Raw genomic sequence first — 19757 nt, forward strand, 5'->3', positions numbered from 1 at the left:
GCCGCACTCTCAGCTGTTGGAGCCCCATCTCCTTCTGCAGCTTCCCTTCCCATGCAAGGCATAGTGGGATTCTGCCTTCTAAGCCACCCCACAGCCTGGTGTAGGCTGCATGCAGAGCTATGGGGAGGGTATATTGAAGTGTTGCTTTAAGCAAGGCTGTCAAACCTCAGCTCAAAATGCATTAAAGAGATCACTGTAAACAACGAAAGCAGCTCTGTTCAGATGAAGCACGATCAGCATTTGTCCTCAGGTGCGGCTCCATGAGAGTCTCCATAGATGCCCAAAAGCACCCAAGAAGCCCAACTTGGGATAATCTAACATTTCTTTATATTTATAATGGATAAAATAGCCAGCCTGAGCTGGGCACTGCATAGGGTAATGCCCAAGGTGGTGCAATGCCACCCAAACCCCTTCCCCAATGACACGTAAACACACACAGCCAACACATGACAATGGACAATTTGTTCTTTATTGATTAAAAATTAGAGACATGCAGTAAAATACAAAGTCCAAAAAAAGGGTGGTGGTGGGGGGGAAGGAAAAAAAAACCAAAAGCCTGAATATTTTACATCTTTCATTATAATCTACAATACACCAAAGTCGTGAAGAGGATCCGTTTTCCATTAACAGAGCACTGTCCTTAAAAGTAGGAACTAACTTAAAATTACCACCTGCTTCCAGGTTCGGATCAGAAACTTCCACAAATAAAAACCCAAAACAAACTCATGACACTGGAAAACAATTATGAACAGCGTTGGCACTTACTGGAACAACATCAGGAAAGACAGTTGTTGTCTACCACTGTAAGAGCCCAAGCGTAAATCTTGGATTGCTACCCAAAAACATCTGGAGAACTACAGAGCAAGCGACATCAGTTTCTTCCTTACTTATTTTCTCCAATAGAGAGCTAAGGAGCCTTGGGTTAGTGTGAGCTCACACTCTACGTCCTGGCATTGGGAAGGTGGGGAATAACTTAATAAATAGAGGCTGCATTGTTCCATTTGGGCAGTGCAAGTCCTACCTTTCTCAGCACTGGGGTGCAAACCAACAAGCAGACCCACACCCACACAGCTCGTAGGGAGAAGGGAAAAACAACGCTGCACCAAGACTGCCTCATCTCCACATCCTAGTGGTTTCCAGTACATCCCTATTTCCCATGGGGTGACACAATCAGAATGACAGCCTGCTCTTCCCAAGCCAGGAAGCTGGGGGGAAGCCTTTGGGAGTGCTTCGTGTCGAGTAACACAAAGAAGTGTGAGAGCTGGCACATGCGTGTGCATGCACACTTGGCCATGCCCAGCCATCACCAGCTCTCCAACATCAAACATCCACTTCCTCAGCCATTGAGAGCCTCTGCTCAACACCCCAGGGCGCTCTCAACTCTCAAACCCTCCTTGTCCTCTGCATCTCCTCACTCACCAGCAACGTGGCTGCAGACACTTGGCAGCACCTATGGGAACATATCCACTACCCATCTACAGACTAAAAGGGACACACGGGCAGTATAAAAAGAACATGCACAACTCAGGAAGCTTCCACAGCTGCTCATCAAGAAAAATATATAAATATAGATTGTTCATCAGAAGACTCAGAAACAAAACATGTCCTAATTGAACCCACTCATTCTGCTTAAACACTCTGTTCCTGCACTGTTTGTGGCTGACGGAAACCAAACACGTTTCCATCTGTGTGTTACATTACAGGCTTACAATTTCCATGTAGAAAACACTCCAGAGCCAACAGCAGTTACAAAGGCCAACTGTGAAACTGTAGGAAAAAAAAAAAACACACAAAGAAATCAACACCATTTATTCTTCACGTATTGCATTACAAGCGTCTCTTATCAAACTCCAAGTATAATTCATGTTACTCCTTTAGAAATTCAAATTCAACACCATCACATAGAAAGAAAAACCTAAATAGGTGTGACAGGGTTTTGGTGATGTCCTGATCAGACACGGAGGCTCGGACCGCCGCCAAGGCTGACGACCCCAGCGCTCAGTGCAGGAGGGACACAGCCTGGCGCTCGCTTGCCCAGTGATGCCGCTGTGCTGGCAATTCTTTATTGCTGTAAATCACAACAGGGATGGTTCCACGGGTACCAGTTTGCAAGGGACTGGGAAACACGTCAGGGAGGACTCGCACAGCCAGGCACAACAGGCTGGGTCTCAAGAACAGTCCCACGTGTGTCCTTTCCAAGCGCAGTGACACAGATCTCCTCTCCCTCTGACCGTGAGTGGTGAGTTTGTGGATCATCTGCAAGACCAGTTTCCAGACAGCAGAGCCTCGTTGCTCTGCTTGAAGATCAGACTACATCTAAGGATGTAGATTGAAAGCCATGTTTTGAGGAAGGACTGCTTAACGTAAATTAGGAGGTTCAAGCCCTCATGCCACGCCTGGCACTCATGTGGAGAGAACCCAACTGATAAACGATAAAAAAAAATTAAGGCAGTTTACAAAAGGAAGCTGACTTCTAACACTGTGAAGTCGAGGATCTTCTCATAAACACAAACACAAGGGAAGAAGGCTCTCCCTCCTGTGGGTTAAGACTTGGCTTGCTTTCTCACTTGCAAGCATTCAAACCAGCAGTTTAAAAAATACAGCTGAAAGAGAAGCAGATTTCTCAGCACTCCAGGTGACCCAAACAACATGTACACCGGTGTTTCAGATGGAAGGAGGAGCAGGTAAAGAACAACAAAGAGAAAAGATCTGTTCGGTATTAAAACTTGTGCAAAAATAGCAAGTGAAAAAAAAAAAAACAACATAATGAAACCACATGTAAGCAAACATTTAGGCGAGATCATCAGAGCAGTGGAACCCCCGCTTCGTACTCAGTAGTATTTTTCTTTAAAGTAAGGCAATAATAATATGAACATGCAGGCAATGACATGTTGGATCTGCATGTTTGAGATGACATACAAAAAACATGAGACTTGTTTACAAAAGGTGTAAACGCCATCGGTAATCTCAGGAAGGTTGGTGATCCTATTAAGGAGAATGTTAAAGCTTCTGGGTAGGGGGCTGTAGTTCAATTCTTTGGCAGTAGTGGTTTGTTTGTTTTTAGGCTAACAGAAGCATTACGAATATGCACATGTGGGTTCTTGGTTGGGAATCATCTCCTGGGGCCATTGTTTAGCTGATGCTGAGCTGTGCAAATCCTATCAGTTTGCCATCATCGGGGATATCTGAGCCTTCGACACCAGATGCCTGGAACACAAGGAACAGAGATCCAAATAGCAACACACATGCTCTGCCTTATGACTCACACCATGCTTAGTATCACTACGAGGTACAACAGACATAGTTCGGGGAGGCAGCAGTTACAAGACAGTTTTGCATTGCAGCCAGCATCACCCAAAGTTAAAATTGAGCTTTGTTTTTTTTAGTTTGGGTTTTTTTGGGGGGGTTGAGGTAGGAAGAGCTGGGACTGAAGTTCTGCCAGTACCTGCTCTGGTGAGGGCTACATGCACTGAACAGGGAGGAAAGAACAGCTTATTCACAGATGGGGTCAAAAGGAACAATTTACAGCTTCGTTGCCAATAAAATGGCTACACCCTTGCTTTATCACTATAGTTATCTAAGCATTTCACTATCTCTGCTGTTATCTCTCCTCCTCTAAGAAAGCTCCTTCACTGCTTTTGGCTTTTCCCCATCCCCCTTCACTTCTTTCTCTGTCACCCCTCCTCCTTCAAGGAGTCACTGACATTTCTTAGCCCACTTACATGCCCTGTTCCTGCCATTTCCAGCCTGTGTAACTTCCAGGCATAGAAAATACCCTTCTGTAACATTCTGTTATGCTTACTGGCCAGGGCAAGGGAAGCTCGGTGTTAGCAAATCATCTGACATTTAACCCAGGTCCTGCTCAGAGGACAAGAAGGGAGCCTTCATTGCCTACTATTAGACAACCAGTAGGAAGCTTTGGAAAGGAGGATTTAGAACACATACATTAGATGCCCACAGTAGACACCACATGCATCTATATGCAATGCTTTATCTTTGCAAGTGACAGCTTGTTCAATTAGGGAACAGGAATAAATACCAGTTTGAAAGTGACGGATCTGTTTGCTTGGGGCTCTTCCACAATTTTCTGCAAATTAGCTGCAACTGAAATCACACACACACACACAACAAGAAAGATGGGCAAATATTAGGTCAGGACAGAGAAAAACACCCCAAACTCATAAGGTCTCTTTATATTACTCAAACTTTGAACAGGTTAAAATGATACAAGAAGTTTAGGCTTCCATTAGACTCAGTTTATTTAAATCTAAAGACTTTTGTTACGGTGCTTCTTTTTTCCTCAAAGTCTAATTAGTAGTATCAAGATTTCCAAACATGCCTGAAAATCCATTTACTTTTACACCAGCTGCCCTTCCAGATATTGCAGGAACAGTTTTGCTTTCTGTAGTTGAAATACCCAGGTACTGTTAGCAGTTAAAAGTCTCACCTGCTGCATAAAGTGGACATGTTTATTTAGGAAAGTGTGCTTGGAAGTATTTATTCATACACACTTGAGTACGGAAACAACACATGCTGTTGCTTTAGCCCAAGTGCACTGCATGCAATAGTGCTTCATACTTCCTTCCACAGACTGCCTTAAAACAAAAAAGCCTGGCTGATTCCAGTCCCAGACCTCTCTTTGTGCAGAACCTGTCAGCAGTACAGGCTTGTGCAGCAATTTGGCAGTGCCTGTGTCAGATGAGACTGATTTAGTCAATGCACTGATTAACTTTCATTTCACATTTCGGGGAACATTTGCTTTGTAATCTTTCCAACTAGATTCTATTCTTGTGAACCAAAGGTTGCATAAATATATTTGGGCACAGAACTGCCACTGGAATTACCAACAGTTTTATAGTGCCACTGGGGAAGAGAATCAAGGCCATGGAGAACTCCCCTGCACCCACTCATCAGGTCATTTTAAAGATGCAGAAATGACTGAAATGGTTAGAGCAGAAGAAAGAACTGATAATTACCTATTACCAGATCTCTGCCATCAACAAGCCCTGCTGAAATTAGTTCCTGAGACACACCATCAGCAGTATCTGTTGGGGAGAAACACAAGAACTGGTTACCATACGAAAGAAATTGTCCAGCTGACACAAGTACCACATGGAAATCCAGAAGCTTGCACAAAAAACCAAACAGCAACAACACTGTCTATGTGAGACAGTGTGTGCAAGCTGCTGACTTTCATTTCAAGTTTAATTTTCCTAATGCTGACTAGAAAGAGTTGTCTGTACTGAGCTGGAAATGTTCTGTTTTCTGAGCTGGAAGGACTGTGCAGTTCCAGGCTTGCTTGTTTTTCCCTACCCTTGTCAGGGCAAATCCTGAGGCTACCCTAAACTTTGCAGAGTCCTTGGCCTTCTCAAAGACCTGAGATATTCCCTTCTAAGTCAGTAAAGAAATCCATCCACTCACCCAATTCAGGGCACACCTTAATTACACCCTACTGAAGAGGTGTCTTTCACTGTGTAGTAAGGCAGCCTAAAGGACAAACTGCTGCAAGCCAGACATTTACATAAGCAAGTTCTAGGCTTGCATGTCTATTCCACAATAAAAGGGTGTCGTGTCAGTGAACTGACTTGGTAGGGCAACAGATCTTCTAAGTGGAAGGGGAAAGCCAAACAAACTAGTATCTGCATTGCTGTGCTCTCAGGTCAGTTCTTCTAGCTATTCATTTTCAATATGTGATCAAAAGGGAAAGGGGAAAACCAGACGCTTCTATACCTCAACCCGCCTACTGCTTACAGCACTGCAGTAAGACAGTTCTGTGCTATGCTTCCAGACTCCAAGCTAAAAAGCACTGAATGGCTGTAACTCAGTCATATTTGTAACAGTTTTACATGAGAAGCCTCTCAGCTGCAGCGTTCAATTGACCTAACAGCTCAATCATAACTCAAGCCATAGAATACCCTTGGGAAGGCAGGAGAGGCAGGCACACACATGGCATCTCCATACACCCAACTGAACAATATCAAACACAAAAGGTCCCTTTAAACAAACCACCCACACGCACCCAAATGTCACAGCAGCTCACCTCTCCCTGGTGTAAATTCAAATCGGATGTCATTGAGTTCTTTTTTTGAATTCCTGGGGAAAGAAGAAAATGTTATATGGAAGGGAACATTTCATTGCACTAAGCAATGCTCAAAAAGAACACTGTGCTACCACTGAAGAACTGGTCTGTGAAGAAAACTGAGTTCACTACACTCTTCCTCCTCCTCTTCCTCCTGCTAAGAACCAACCCAGTGCCCATCTACAACCAACACAGCCATGGAAATGAGAGACAGATTCCTTAAACGAGAAAAGTCAACATGCATAATGATGACAAAGTGCACTTATAACCCTTTTTCTATCTTTTCCAGGGACATGAACCAGAACCCAAGTCTTGAATTGGATAAAAGCTCTTCAGTCTCAGAACTAGCTGACTGAAGTTGTGTTGGATTATCCGGCTACTGAGGCACATGGCCAAGATCCCTGGATCCCTGGCCCTCTTTTGGAGAACCCAGCTTCCTTCCCAGACTATCAGAGTTCAGGGAGATGTATTCAAGTATCAAAACCTTCTTCAACCTAATTCTTGTCAAACTGGAGAAGTAGATGAGATGAAAACTGCTGTTCTTAGTCCCAGTTTCAGGAGGTGAACAGAATCCAAGCTGACAAACAATTTGTGGCCACAGCTTTTCAAATAGAAGGGCACACAACAAGATGCACTATGGAGTTCTTCCAGTGTCCCTCTCTACAAAGGCTCGCTTTGACATAACAGATCAGTTAGGTGTCCTTACCTTAACCTTAGTACAAGGCTGATGGGGACTTTCGTATCTTCCTGTACCGGAGCTGCAGCGGGGGCAGGTGGGGCCTGCAATAGGATTATGTTATTTTATAAGAGACTAATGCTTCTTTTCTGTAGCATTAAAATTAGAGACAACCTCAATCAACTATAAGTAACAATAAACATTTAACTCATGATTGGAGTCCTAACAATACAATGAAAATCAAGACAGAATGAAATGGGAAAGCTCTGTGCTTAAATAGTAAATCAGGATGTTCTCTGCAACTGTCTCCAGGAAAGGAAATGCTACACAACTTTATGAAACGTCAAATTAGCAAGAAACTTCAGAATAGATACTTAATGTAAAGAGAGTGCTTGTTTTGCCTCAAAACATTAAGGTTTTCAGGCATTCTTCCCTCATCATGAAGTGCCTGCCAATCATCAGGCACTTCAAGACCTCCTGTGTTTTAATCTCTGCCCCAAACATCTGATTTACAAATGTGATACAACTGTGAAGAGTACAGAGGAAAAAAATTAAATGGTAGATTAGCATAGACTCCCAATTTACTTTTTAGGTAAACTGGGGACTTCAGCTACCTATTTTCACTTCTAAATTAGTTCTGAGTAATTACTGGTACCTGCAGTCAAAGCATTTTATAGTGCTGAGCAGCAGATTTCCAGTAGGAAAGATCCATCTTTATAGCACTTGTGATACTTCCAGTAAAGGACTAATTATTAATCAAACTCTACAAAAAACAACAACAAAAAGCAACCAAAAACCTCGCACTCACTGAAAAAAGTCAATTACTCTTTCTCTGTACAAATTATCTGTGCTGCACGTGCTGAGCCAGGGATTTTAAATCTGCAGTAACAAGACAGACAACGTCTAGCTGATCTTTTAAGCCTAGAAACCTTGACCACGTTCTTTGTTTCATCCAGATCACTGGTTTATTTTTCATGAGAGAAAATGATCATCCTTTGTTTCAGAATCGTTTTCTACTCCATCCATTGGTGCTCTTCTGTCACCAATGCAGCTCACAGCTACTGACCACAGCCTGGGATCTGCTAAAGCTGTAAGCTTTACCAGTGAAAACAAGCAGAAGATGATAAAAAGCACTGAGGTCTATAAAATGGGAGCAAACAAGCTACAAGAACCAAAGGGAAGTTATAAGGAAGAACACCATAACACACAGAGGTATGAAGTTCAACTTAGGACAAGCTACCAATAAATAAGCTATTGGGGCATAGCGGCAGGGAACTGGATACTCCACTAGTACAAATCAAAACACTTTAATTGAGGCCAACATGGCAACATCAATTTACTGAATTGATGAGTCCTGGCCTTCACTGTTGCTGGTGTTTCAACTGCTGCATAGAATTCAGGGATTAAATACTGGCTTTTTTTTTTCCCCTTCTCTTCCCCAAGAGATGTGAAAGTTTGATTTAAGCACTAAGGCTACTTATACCACAGCCAAGAATGCGACAGATCTCATCTCCACTGTTTTTGTTTAATGACTAATGCACTATCTTTAATGGCTCTGTAAACAGGAACACGAGCTGCCTGCAGTGAAGCGACACACACATCTTTTCAGTTTCCCTAAAACACAAATAATGAAATGTTTCTAGGAAGGAGCAAGTCTAAGTTATTTTTCTGACTGACACTGCCAAGTTTCTTCCCTCTGCATCTGCCAGTGGGTGATGCTACCTTGGACCCATCCAACTGACACAGCTTCTGCCCATCAACATAAATGAACATTAGCATCTTTTACGAAGAGGTGCCATCACTCAGGAGTTTGGCACACTCTGCAGTGCTTAACCACAAGAAACGTTCCAAGCATCTCCGTAATTATTTGGTTTGGCCTTTTTTTCTCTTTTTAACACACGTTAGAGCTCCTTCCCAATTTTGGCACGTCTGCCTATATGAACTAAAACCTACAATTTTTAGTGATGCAGTTAGAAATTAAACATGGGCTTGTAAAGCCTTTTAAATTCCCTGTTCTCCCATCTCAGCTTGAAATGGATGTGCTTGAAAATACCACAAGATTTAGAGTTCCCCAAAGAGTTTTCTCTGATATTTTTTTTACTACTATGAAGACAGTAACAAGCTAGGCCCCTTTTCTCTCCTTCGATGCCTGGAGAACCTACATGTTCTAGTTTCTTCCTTTCATTTTTCTCTCCACTCTTATCCCACAGACTGCAATGATGTGGGAGCAAACACAATCAGAATCTATTTTTGGAGCACCTTAAAAACTTGTCCTCAAACACCAGGAATAAGCAGCTGCCACTGAAACCACTCTCCCTTCTTACCTTTAGCCTTACCTTAAAGCAAACACTGCACTCCCTTGATGGCATAAAAACATAAATCACTGCTCACCCACAGTGAAAGTTTCACCAGAAGAACTAAAAACTGCTGAGCTCACATTGGCTCTCTTCCTTTTACAGCTACCAGGCCAGCTGTCACTTCTATGTAAACAGCAGCACTCATGCAACTCCAGACAAGCAACTTTCAAGGCTGTCTTCCATTTAATCACGTCTCAGACACAACGGTGAAGTGCAAAGCTGAAAGGCAGTACAAGAGGTTTTTAACCTTACCTGAGCTGCTGCTGGGGCTGCTGGAGGAGCCTGACTGGGGGGAGGTACAGCAGCCTGAGGTTGTGCAGGTGCTGGTCCTGCAGCCTGAGGTAGTTGAGTAGGTGCCTGTGCTGGAGCATTGAGTGAGGGAGCTGGAGGCTCAGCTGATGGGAATAACTGCAGGCAGAAAGGTGTCTGAATGAGAAATAGATGCAGGCAAAACATATCCAAGCTTGGAAAAGGTGTAGGACAGGATATTCTCTCAAACTTTGATGCCTACTTATATTTCCTAGTAGCCAGACAGTCAGAATACAGCAACTCTGCTAGTTGTAAAGCACTTTAGCATCTATCAATTATTTATCTGTTTGTAAAACAAATGTCAGAGTCAGAGCACTTAGGTATTCAAGTGAAAACTGCTTTTCTACATAGCACCAGTGCTTCAAAGCATATAAAACAAACTCTTTGGGACTGCACTTACTAAAGACAGCTCCTTATCAAGAAAACATATACACAATGTAGCTGTGGAGATAGGGAGGAGAGCTAAAGAAGTTTAACCTTTCTGTTGCTCTTAACTCCAGTTATTTGAAACAGAGTAATTGGTTTTGACATGATGGCCAAAGAACTGTGAACTTGGTGGCACTTCTCCAACTCACTCCACTGAATTGTAGGAAACATAACTCACCTTGGATGCTTAAAGCCTGAGAATTAGATCTTCAAACCACAATATATATTAGGGGATGTATCACAGTGGAGAAATTCATCCCAAATGGATTATGGTTTCATTTCTGATTTCAGAGTTAGGTAAAAATTATACTACAAGAACTGCAGTCTTAAGACCTCCTTTTATAATCAATCATTGGAAACAGGAAAGTAGAACAGGGCAGCCTAACCCAAGACTAACTCCTAGGGCAAAATCTTTTCACATAGGTAAGGAAAGGAAGGACACAGTGCATGCTCTAGGAAATAAGCAGCCTGTATCACTGAAAGATAAGATATATTCCTAATGTAAGAAGCACAAGATACAGCTGAACGCAGATTACAAACTACAATTAAGTTTTGTTTGCAATCAAATGCTACTAGAGATTTATTTCACAGCTTTGAGCGGAGGTTCCTACTCAGTGTATTTGTAACAGAAATAATAAGTTACCATATTTGGGAAGACATTTAATACTTACCTCTGAATTCTGTACAGGTTCTTTCACTCTGGGAGACTGAAAAAACAACAAGAAAAGGTTGTCATTGCTTTGACAGAAATTAAACTTATCAGCTAGAAGGACTTGTCAGAGTTGTACTGAATGGATAAAACTGTTGTGTTTTGGTTTTTCTTTAATTACATATAAATGTTAAGATGTTTAATGAAACGAAAGCCACAGTTTGGTGGCTAATTAATCATATTATAGAACCCAGAAACTCATAGTCATGTCTCAGGAGCTGTAGTTGGCATACAGTGGTATGCAATACATAAGCTGCTCTGTTAACCAATAACAAGATCAAGCGTTCTTGAAGATCACTCAAGATTAGCTCGAGCTGCTTGTGCAAGATCCATTGTAAGCTACCCAAATCTTGCATAAAAAGATAAGCAAGAGATCAAGAGATCTGCTTTGCAAAATTCCATTAGATCAGTGTAATGTGGAAGAAAGTGCAGTCAAAACAATTTGGTCAATTTTTGCTTATCAATAAACAAAGACAAGAAGCATTAATTATTTCACATGGACAGAAAGGAATTGCTAAGAATTCCTGAAAAGCTCTGCAATTAAGATAGCCTGCATTTTTGGCTACTAACAGGTCCAATTACTGTAAAGAGATAAGACAGGTCCATGCTGGGATTAACAAAATAAATGTTCTTCTACACCTGGTGCCTAAAAGACAACCTGATATCAGGACAGTATGAGTTTGACAGAATGAAAGTCATCACGACACTAAACTAGAGGCAATTTATGCAATAACCAATGCCAATGACTTAACCAGTACAGGTCAGGACAATTTGTAATGTATGGCCCAGAGGCATCTCACTAGAGAAAAAGAAAAGGTTTTATTTGGAGAATAGCAATTTGCAAAAAGCCATCTGGACAGAAGGAGAAGGAACAGCTCCTTCACAGTGACTAACTGCAGACAGTGTCAGGAAGAAGAAGTCACACAGCTGGAAAGGTAGATGCTGAAATCCAACCTGGAAGGTTAAAGGCTGAAATCCATCTTGATGTGTTAAGCCTTCACTTGACAGTGACCAGGCAAAGACGAAAAATATGGCATTGCTCCCAGAGGTAAATAGCAATGCTCCACATCTGCAGGCCTCAGTTTTAGTGCTGTTCTCTCATGCAGAAAGTTCGTATCCAAGAGCACCCGGGCGCCTCAAGGAATAACTCAACCAGAGCTTGTCCAAAAGATCAGTGTGTCAGACACTGTACAGACAAGCATGGGACACAGGCCCTGCCCTGCAGCTAATCAGCCCAGATAAAGGGCAAGCAGAGATAAACTAAGGAAAAGACATGAACAGGCAGAATGGAAGTAAGAGAAACATTAGAATGTATTTATACAAATAGGTACAAATAGGACGACTGGAGGGGACATGCTTAAATATACATGCACACAGGCAGAAAACTTTTTTACTATTAATATTTGTCTGCTTTCAGGTACAGCCTAAGCAACATGTTTGTAAGACACACTTTATGGACAGAAAAAACAAGGTGGATTTAATAAAGTGGAAACTGACAGTAAAATACAAACTATTTATGTAAAGCTTTTATAGAGGATAGTAGTAAAGTACCTCAGCAAATAAAGCCAGACGATAAGCCATCCTTTAAGGCTGACAGCAGTAAAATTCAGGTGCAGCAGGAAAAAATAAAGGCTACAGTCTAAACTCACACTATTAAACTGCAATGGGATTACAGGCAGGTGGAATTCATGTAGCATTTGACATACGGTTAAAACAGAGGATTAACACTAGCCCCTCCATAACGTTGCTGTATTTGGAACAAATGTTCACAATTTAGATCCAAGTCTTAAAAGGGGATCAAAAGCAAGAGGTGTATGGGTGCTCCTACTCTTTTCCCTTTGGGCTCCACAAAACAAAGACACTCAGGGCCCAAAAGTGAAGGCCAAGAACATCCCAAATTAAAGAGACGAGAACAGAAAACAGTAGAAGAAAATATTGAAAAAGCTTCAAGAAAAGCCAATAAACTAAAAAGTAACTTGAAAAAGAGCTGGTAAACATATGTTTTTCTGCATAAGAGGAATGAAACAACTAAGTACTGTTCAAATAACTGGTATTAGTTGATAGGATTCTGAGCTTAGAGACAAGATAGAAGACGTTCTAATTAACCTCCAAAATAGAGTTAGGGCCTTTTAGAGTATTCCATCCTACAGATTGATCGTATTTTAGTCTATAAGAGAGATTTAGAGGATTTAAGCTTATAAAGAATATCAGTAATACCCACCAGCTACCAAGAGATCTTCCTTAACTGCACAAAGGAGCGGATGCGGTGAGCTCTTTAAAGTCACATATCTGTTGCCACAAATTATTACATGGAATTGCTACACTAATGGCTATCTGAAAAAACTAAGATTTCAAAAGATACTAAAGGATGGCTTTAAATATTGTATTTCTACATAGATCACACCAGCAGTAGGATGACAGAAGTGGAAGTTCCCTCCTTGCAACTTCAGGGATGGGATAGGATTTTCTACTAGGGACTATTAGATCTCAGTGTAACTGAGAGTAAAGAACTAGATTCTGTTTCAGATATCAGCTGTAAGAACAGGCCACGTTAATTCCAGTTCCATCTTGCAGATTGCAGTAAGATAAAACCTCTCTTGAGACTTCCAGAAGAAAGCACCTTAAACAGGCAGTTGCCTTAAATACGAAGAATATCCAAACTCAAGTGAATTAGCATGCCAAGCTGGGAGCACACTGTCTGAATTCCTGCTCTCAATTATGCTCAACATCCCTGAATTAGACCAGCTGTGTCTCAGAATGACTACAGGAAGGAAATCAGTAAGAACTTCAACCTTCAGTCTGCTTTCTCTGGTTTGGCTGCAAACTTGAGGGGAGCGATAACAATAATTAACTGTATATCACACTTAAAACAAAGCTTGACCCACTCCAGGGATATTTACACATCCTGCAGTTTGAAAACAGAAAGCTGTTGGGAATCTGAGGACTCACCCTGAGCTGTGAAATTGCTGCTCTGCCTTCCTCGCTTTCTTCATCTAGTTCATCATCACTCCATTCCCAGCCGCCATCCTCAGTCTTATGGAGACGCCCGCTGGATCCTGGGACTCTCCTCACCTGTTCAGCACAACGACAGGACAAGGAAATTGCTTTTAGAGTCATTTTGTTTTAAAAGGAGAAATGCATCTTCAGTCAGTGTGTTCAAACATTCAATAAAACATCTACTATATCTAGAAAATACTGTACTGCAATAATGCTTGTTAAAAACTAGTACAACCCAGAAGCTTTGCAGTACCTTTTTGGATCTTTCAGTAATTGTTGGTGCTCTCTGTAACATCTTCTCTTGTAAGAACTCTTTATTCTGCAAAAGGAAAAAAAGGAGAATAGCTGAACATTTACATTGCTGGAAATACCTGAAATTCCTTCAGGGCTTCTGATAACTAAGCTGTTTAAAATAATTTCTAATGCTTCCCCCTCTTTTCTTCTCAAAGAGAGACTAAGGACAATTTTACTGCTGTCTTCCTTTGTACTACAGTATATGATGTTTTATCCTAAGTACCCTCTAAGTATTACCCTCTAAGTAACACCCTCAAACAGGCCAAGACATGGGAATCCCTATCCACAGGCATAACAGGACCCAGTACTGGGGCAACAGCAATTTGAGTCACTGGAAAAGCAACATGTGATGTGCAGAGAAGGAGCAAAGGCAGCAATCACAGCAGGTTAAATACCGGGGAACTGCTGTAATGATCTACAGCACTGCATTCCTTAAGATGTACATTGCTACATGTTGATACACGGCTTTCAGAGTTATCAAAACATACATTATATAAACTATCTTTACATTTGGTTCAGCCTAAGCATGTAGAAGTTGGACTTTCTCATCCTCAAGATACAGCTGTCATTTTGGCAGAGACCAATGGCTGACGGCAATTTAACACTGAGCACTAGCTGGTACGCATTATTACCTCTGGGTTTAAGTACTGCCTCATTTACAATCATGTTAATTTTCTATCACTACACACGCTAATAGATTACTCTGTAGCAGTTTAACGAAAGCAATTTTATACACAATGAAGTGCAACATGAAGTAAAACCAGCACCAGCCATGCACAGAAAGGTCAGCAATGTGTAAACCATCTCCCTGTCACTTTGGACACCAAGTGTGCTCTCAGTAAACAAGATGCGAACAATTCAGTTGCCTAAAATCCCATTCTGATAACAAAAATAAACTTGATGTGGCTCCTCTACATGTCTTAATCTGGGAGATGAGACCTACTGCCATTAACTGCTGACACCCCAATGCTCTATCATGTAGCAATGGATATATGCTCATGTAGTTTGCTTTATGGTTGCAAATGGGAATTTCCTGTTATTTTATATCACGAGATTTTCACTATCTCTATAGCAGAAGGCAACTTTCCACACAGTGGGGGCCTTATTCACTGCTTTGCATACAGACTTGTGCAGACAGCTTATAGAGTTTACTAAAACATAAATATAAGCTCCATTTACTGCCAGACACCTTTATGGCTGGACACGCAGCCAGAATGGCACCATTACAAGAGAAAGAAAAATCCTCAAACTCACTGAAAGACATTTAAATGCTGAAGAATTTCTAAATAGTTTATCCTAATAGCGACAAACGCAGAAGAGAGATTTCATTATGTCTGTTCACAATGACCCATTCAACTCATTCAGCTATTCTGGCCCTCAGTGGAACAGCCCACATTCACGTCAGTAAAGCTTTCACCATCCTTCTGACTGGTCCCCTCTACAGCCTCTGCATAGATCAGCTTCAGAAGCATTTCCTTACCTTTGCTTTCGTGAAAAACTTGTGTCTTAAAAGTTCTGCTGCTGTAGGTCTGTCAATAAAAACAGAAGAAACACTGTAAATGCTCTGTTTCAACTTAAGTCTTACAGGTTGCTGTATCTCATAAGGGCATCACCTCCTGCACAGCTGCCCTTGGAGTTAGTCAGTGTAATCAAACGCTCCTTTAAGTGTCAGTATATTCTGTGCAAAGCCTTCTGTGAGTTCACTCAGCAGAAAGCCCTGTTCCCATTCTTACAGCTTACTGACAGAATCACAGAAGCAACTTGCTGAGAATTGAGACGAAGGAGCATCACCTACTGAAGGAGTGCAGTACCTACCATATGCAAGTGACAGACATTCCATAGATGCTTCATTATATATGTGTGTAATTAGCTCTTCCCCTTTATGCTACGCTTTAGGGCAAACACTCAAAAGTAAAAGACAGCCATGCCCCTGAAAGCAGCAGCTCAACCTACTGCAAACTGCCTACACTGTGTGGTTCCTGACTTAAAAATGGCATTCGCTTCAGACTATGCCAGAGAAGTCACCCATCTTATAGCAGGGGAGCCCTTGTTACAAGTGAGCAAGAATGAAGTAAAAGCAATTCACTGACTTCTCCTTAATAGCCTGAATGCTTGCATAAACATATCTGATTTTGCAGGTTGCTCTTCACGGGCAGACCTCCTGCTCCCAAAATAAAGATGATTACAGTGGTTGTTAGTGGTGCTTGAGAAGAGAGATGAGGGATGTCATGATTGAAAGTAATTATGTTTAATTCTAATCACACATTCTAACCTGCAGGGGTAGGACATGCTTGAAAAATGAAAAAGAATAATATCAAGCTGGGGGGAAAAATGTGTTACGTGCACTTATCAAGCACTCTATTGGACTCCTTTAGCATCTGAAATGTAAAGATTGTTTGAAGAGAGGAACCCCCCCCAACTCGTGATGTGCAAGAAGCCTTTGTTCCAGGATCTGACATAGGAAGGAACTGGAAAACATCGCCATGATTTGTATTATAAGAAGGGACATTTCCCTTTCCAGAATTAGCTTGCTTAGGGAGAAAAAAAAAAAGAAAATTAAGAAGTATAAATATTATAAAAATGACTTGTGGAAATACTTCTTTGTTTCGTTTTGCATTTTTAAGGGATACTATTTTTATTACAGGTCCAACGCTCCTTACACCATCTTCGGAGCAGTCCCATGTGACGGCCTGTGGGTTTTAAACAGCGCCAGACAGGCAGACCTTCGTGTGGCTTCAGACAGAGCCATCACACAGCAACACAGTGCTGTCCTGGGAACTGACCACAACATACGCACCACATCCTGCTCGATGTTTCTACCACCACTGAGCAGTCAGGCTGCAGTTGCAAAGAAGACTGAAAGTGCCATCAGATGATTTAAGCAATGTGTATTGATGAAAATACATTAGGTAAAATTTGCCACTATTTTTCCTGATGTTCTCCCCCCCCAAAATAAACATGACTTATAATTAATCAAGTCAAAACTACACTGAGAGCCTTCTTTGCGCTGGCAAGTTTTAAGAAGTTTATTTGCAAAGCTTCACAAATAAGCACAAATTGCCCAACATGTAATTTCTGGTTTATAAACACAGAGCAGTTCAGAGGAGAAACAAAACATGAACTGCAGTCACCTGTTGGAGGTGGCAAGGGGGAGAACGGCCCTATGCTAGCACAGACTGGGATGCACTCATTGACCCAAATGAAAGACGTGTGCCCTGGCCAGGCACATTGCCAGCCATTGATCCTTAAAAATAAGGACAGCCAAAAGAATTTGCTGCCATACACCGATGCATTCACAAGGCTTGAGAAGCAGAGAGTGCTACCACTTTAAAAAATGAAATAGAACAAATCTTGAGGGTTGTTTTGTTTTGTTTTTTCCTTAAGTTTACTTTGCTGTTATCAGTTCTCACCTTTTTTCGGGGTCTTTTTGCAGACATGATGAAATCATCTTCCTAAAAGATTTCCCATACTTCTTCAGCATCTCTTTATCTTGCACACCGGTTTCCAAAGACGGGGGATCATTTTGTAGTGTCAGCATTAAAACCTGGAAGAATTATGTCTATTGGCAATGAGATTTTTCTTGGCCTCTATATAAAGAACACAGCTTTGCATTGCAGCATTTTAAACAAGAGTTTTTATCAAGTATCTGAGTTAACAAGGACTGATCCTCACAGCAGCTCTCTGGGGGGAAGACTGAACTCAGACCAATTCTTTTCTTCTTAAGAGTTTCAGCAGTGTCCTCCTATTCATCTGACAACGAGATTTTGCCTCTCTACCTTTTCCTCAAGCCAACTACATGGTTTCTCCTCTTCTTTCTGCTTCCTACAGTTATTGAGATAACAGTTCACTTCCAAAGCTTTAAACCTCTGCAAATTCTGACTGTCAGCTGAGAGTTCCACCAGTCACCCATCAGTAATTAGGGAGTGTTACCATCTCTTCAGTTCTCAGGAAGTTAGTCTGATTTCTAACAACCCATGCTGCTGTCTTCTACTGCATCTTCTGGCCCACAGAGCAGCCCGCAGGTCAAGCATCCAGGTGAGTCTGGTGTGATGAAAGGCTTAAGCACAACAGGACTTAGAATCATAGATAGCCTGGGTTGGAAGAGACCTCTAAGATCTAGTTCCCATGTCCCTCCTCTTAACAGCCTTCCTCATTTCAGATGAGTAGTTACACAAGACATTGGATTCACAAAATCACTGTGGTCAGAGAAGACCTCTAAGATCATCCAGTCCAACAGTCAACTCATCACCATCAAATCCTGAAGTGCCACATCTATGTGTTTCATGAAAACCTTATTTAAAGACTGTTTAGATTCCACTGCAGGTATCTTGTATTAAGAAATGAGATTTGCATAAAATCCTGTAAGGTTTTAATGAAAGCAGTAGGGCAATATAAATACACCAGGAGTGCTCCCTTCCAAGTACCACTGCAATGACAGGTGAAGACATTTCTCATGCATGTACCCATCAGGCCAAACTGAACAGTTCCTTCACATCACTCAGATATTCACAAGGAAAGGAAGAAAATGACTGATTTCCATTTCCACTTGTCACCTATATCCAGATGAATTTCTATTTTTAGAGAAGGAAGCAGCAAACAGCACGCTTAAAAAGCTTTCAGCAGCTATATTGCTTATGGCAGAGAAAACCCATCAATCTAGCTGAAATTATACAGTCTACAAAGAACTCCCTGCTTTCTTCCCCTTTCCTTGGAGAGTCACTTAATGCATGCACCATTTTGCTGTGCAAGAAAATTAATCTGCAGTGAAATACAACTACGTTCCATATATGAAACAGAAACCCTCTTGCAGGCGGCATACCCAATATAACCACAGATTAACAGCTACCTACTATATGACAACACAATAGTAAACGTTTAGTACACGTTTTAGGACACGTTTGTCCCTGCCCTAACGAATCAGAAGCTACTGGACTCCAAAAACGTTGTAATGATTTAGAGGTGCAAAGGTATGCACTAAGTTCTAAAGAGATGAAGCTCACCTTTGCATAGCACTCCATCAACTCAAGGACTAGAAAGAAGAATATACTATGATGGGCCTAAAACTGAGGGACTTAGCACCCACAGACCTCCTGTTTGTGGTAACTAGGCCTACCATAAGCTACCCAGCTACTTAAAAGGGCTCTCCAACTCCTCCTGTTCAATTTGAGCAAGTATGAACACCATGGGTAGAAACAAAGTGGCCTTCAAGAGGAGGGGACCTGTCACCTAGTCCAGGGAAGCTGCTTTAGCACTGGGGTTGGACTATGTGATCTCCAGAGGTCCCTTCCAACTCATACCATTCTGAGTGATTCTGTAAAACACAGAAGGGGTTGAAAGTTTGGCAATCAATTGATCAAAACAAAGTCCCATCAGATCTCAGAGAGGCTAAGGAAGATCTCAAGGCTCAGACAAAGAGCAAGGTGCTCCAAACCACAACTTATAGGGTCAACTCCGGTAGCTTTACAATACAAATTCCTTGAAAGAGGAGCACATGAAAATCAGCTCCTAATTCAAGAAACAGGAACTGTTTCAAGAACTGTGCATGGCTTCGGACAATGCTGAGTAAGTAGCATATTTTTAAAAGCTGACTTCAAACAAGCCTAAGAACATCGTGATCCACAAATGCAAATAGAGAGAACAAGCTCTTCAACAAAACAAGTTAGGCCAAATTCTTTGGAACGCTCATAGAACATTCAGATCCTTTGTCTAGCACAAGTATCTGGAGACATGCTCACCTTCATCGGGGGGTATTTATGATAAGGAGCTGCCCCTGTAGCCAGTTCGATAGCAGTGATCCCAAAGCTCCAGATGTCTGCTTTGAAATCGTATCCTCTGACCTGAAAGACATTAAAGAATGTTAGCATCTGTGTCTCCTGCTATTCTATATGATAGTCCCTTTTCTTTAGTTAT

The 19757-nt window shown here is 41.6% G+C and overlaps 1 protein-coding gene across 2 annotated transcripts in view; it reads right to left on the bottom strand.

Moving 5' to 3' along the window:
* Positions 1-447: 447 nt before the first annotated feature.
* The window catches only part of OXSR1 (oxidative stress responsive kinase 1), a 73137-nt gene continuing 53827 nt past the window's right edge, over positions 448-19757 (bottom strand). Inside the window, exons 7-18 of one of the 2 annotated variants that reach the window (XM_015852904.3) lie at positions 19583-19684; positions 17258-17391; positions 15328-15376; positions 13807-13872; positions 13506-13628; positions 10519-10554; positions 9365-9520; positions 6786-6859; positions 6041-6093; positions 4977-5045; positions 4040-4104; positions 448-3207 (exon numbers count right to left, since the gene is read on the bottom strand). In XM_015852904.3, the coding sequence (XP_015708390.1) occupies positions 3133-3207; positions 4040-4104; positions 4977-5045; positions 6041-6093; positions 6786-6859; positions 9365-9520; positions 10519-10554; positions 13506-13628; positions 13807-13872; positions 15328-15376; positions 17258-17391; positions 19583-19684 (1002 nt within the window). In that variant the 3' untranslated portion in view covers positions 448-3132. Of the gene's footprint in view, positions 3208-4039; positions 4105-4976; positions 5046-6040; positions 6094-6785; positions 6860-9364; positions 9521-10518; positions 10555-13505; positions 13629-13806; positions 13873-15327; positions 15377-17257; positions 17407-19582; positions 19685-19757 lie in introns of those variants that run through there. The other variant, XM_085539057.1, reaches the window with a different exon arrangement.

The sequence above is a fragment of the Coturnix japonica genome, chromosome 2 (assembly GCF_054131305.1).
Source record: "Coturnix japonica strain WE chromosome 2, WE-NBRP24, whole genome shotgun sequence".
NCBI lineage: Eukaryota > Metazoa > Chordata > Aves > Galliformes > Phasianidae > Coturnix > Coturnix japonica.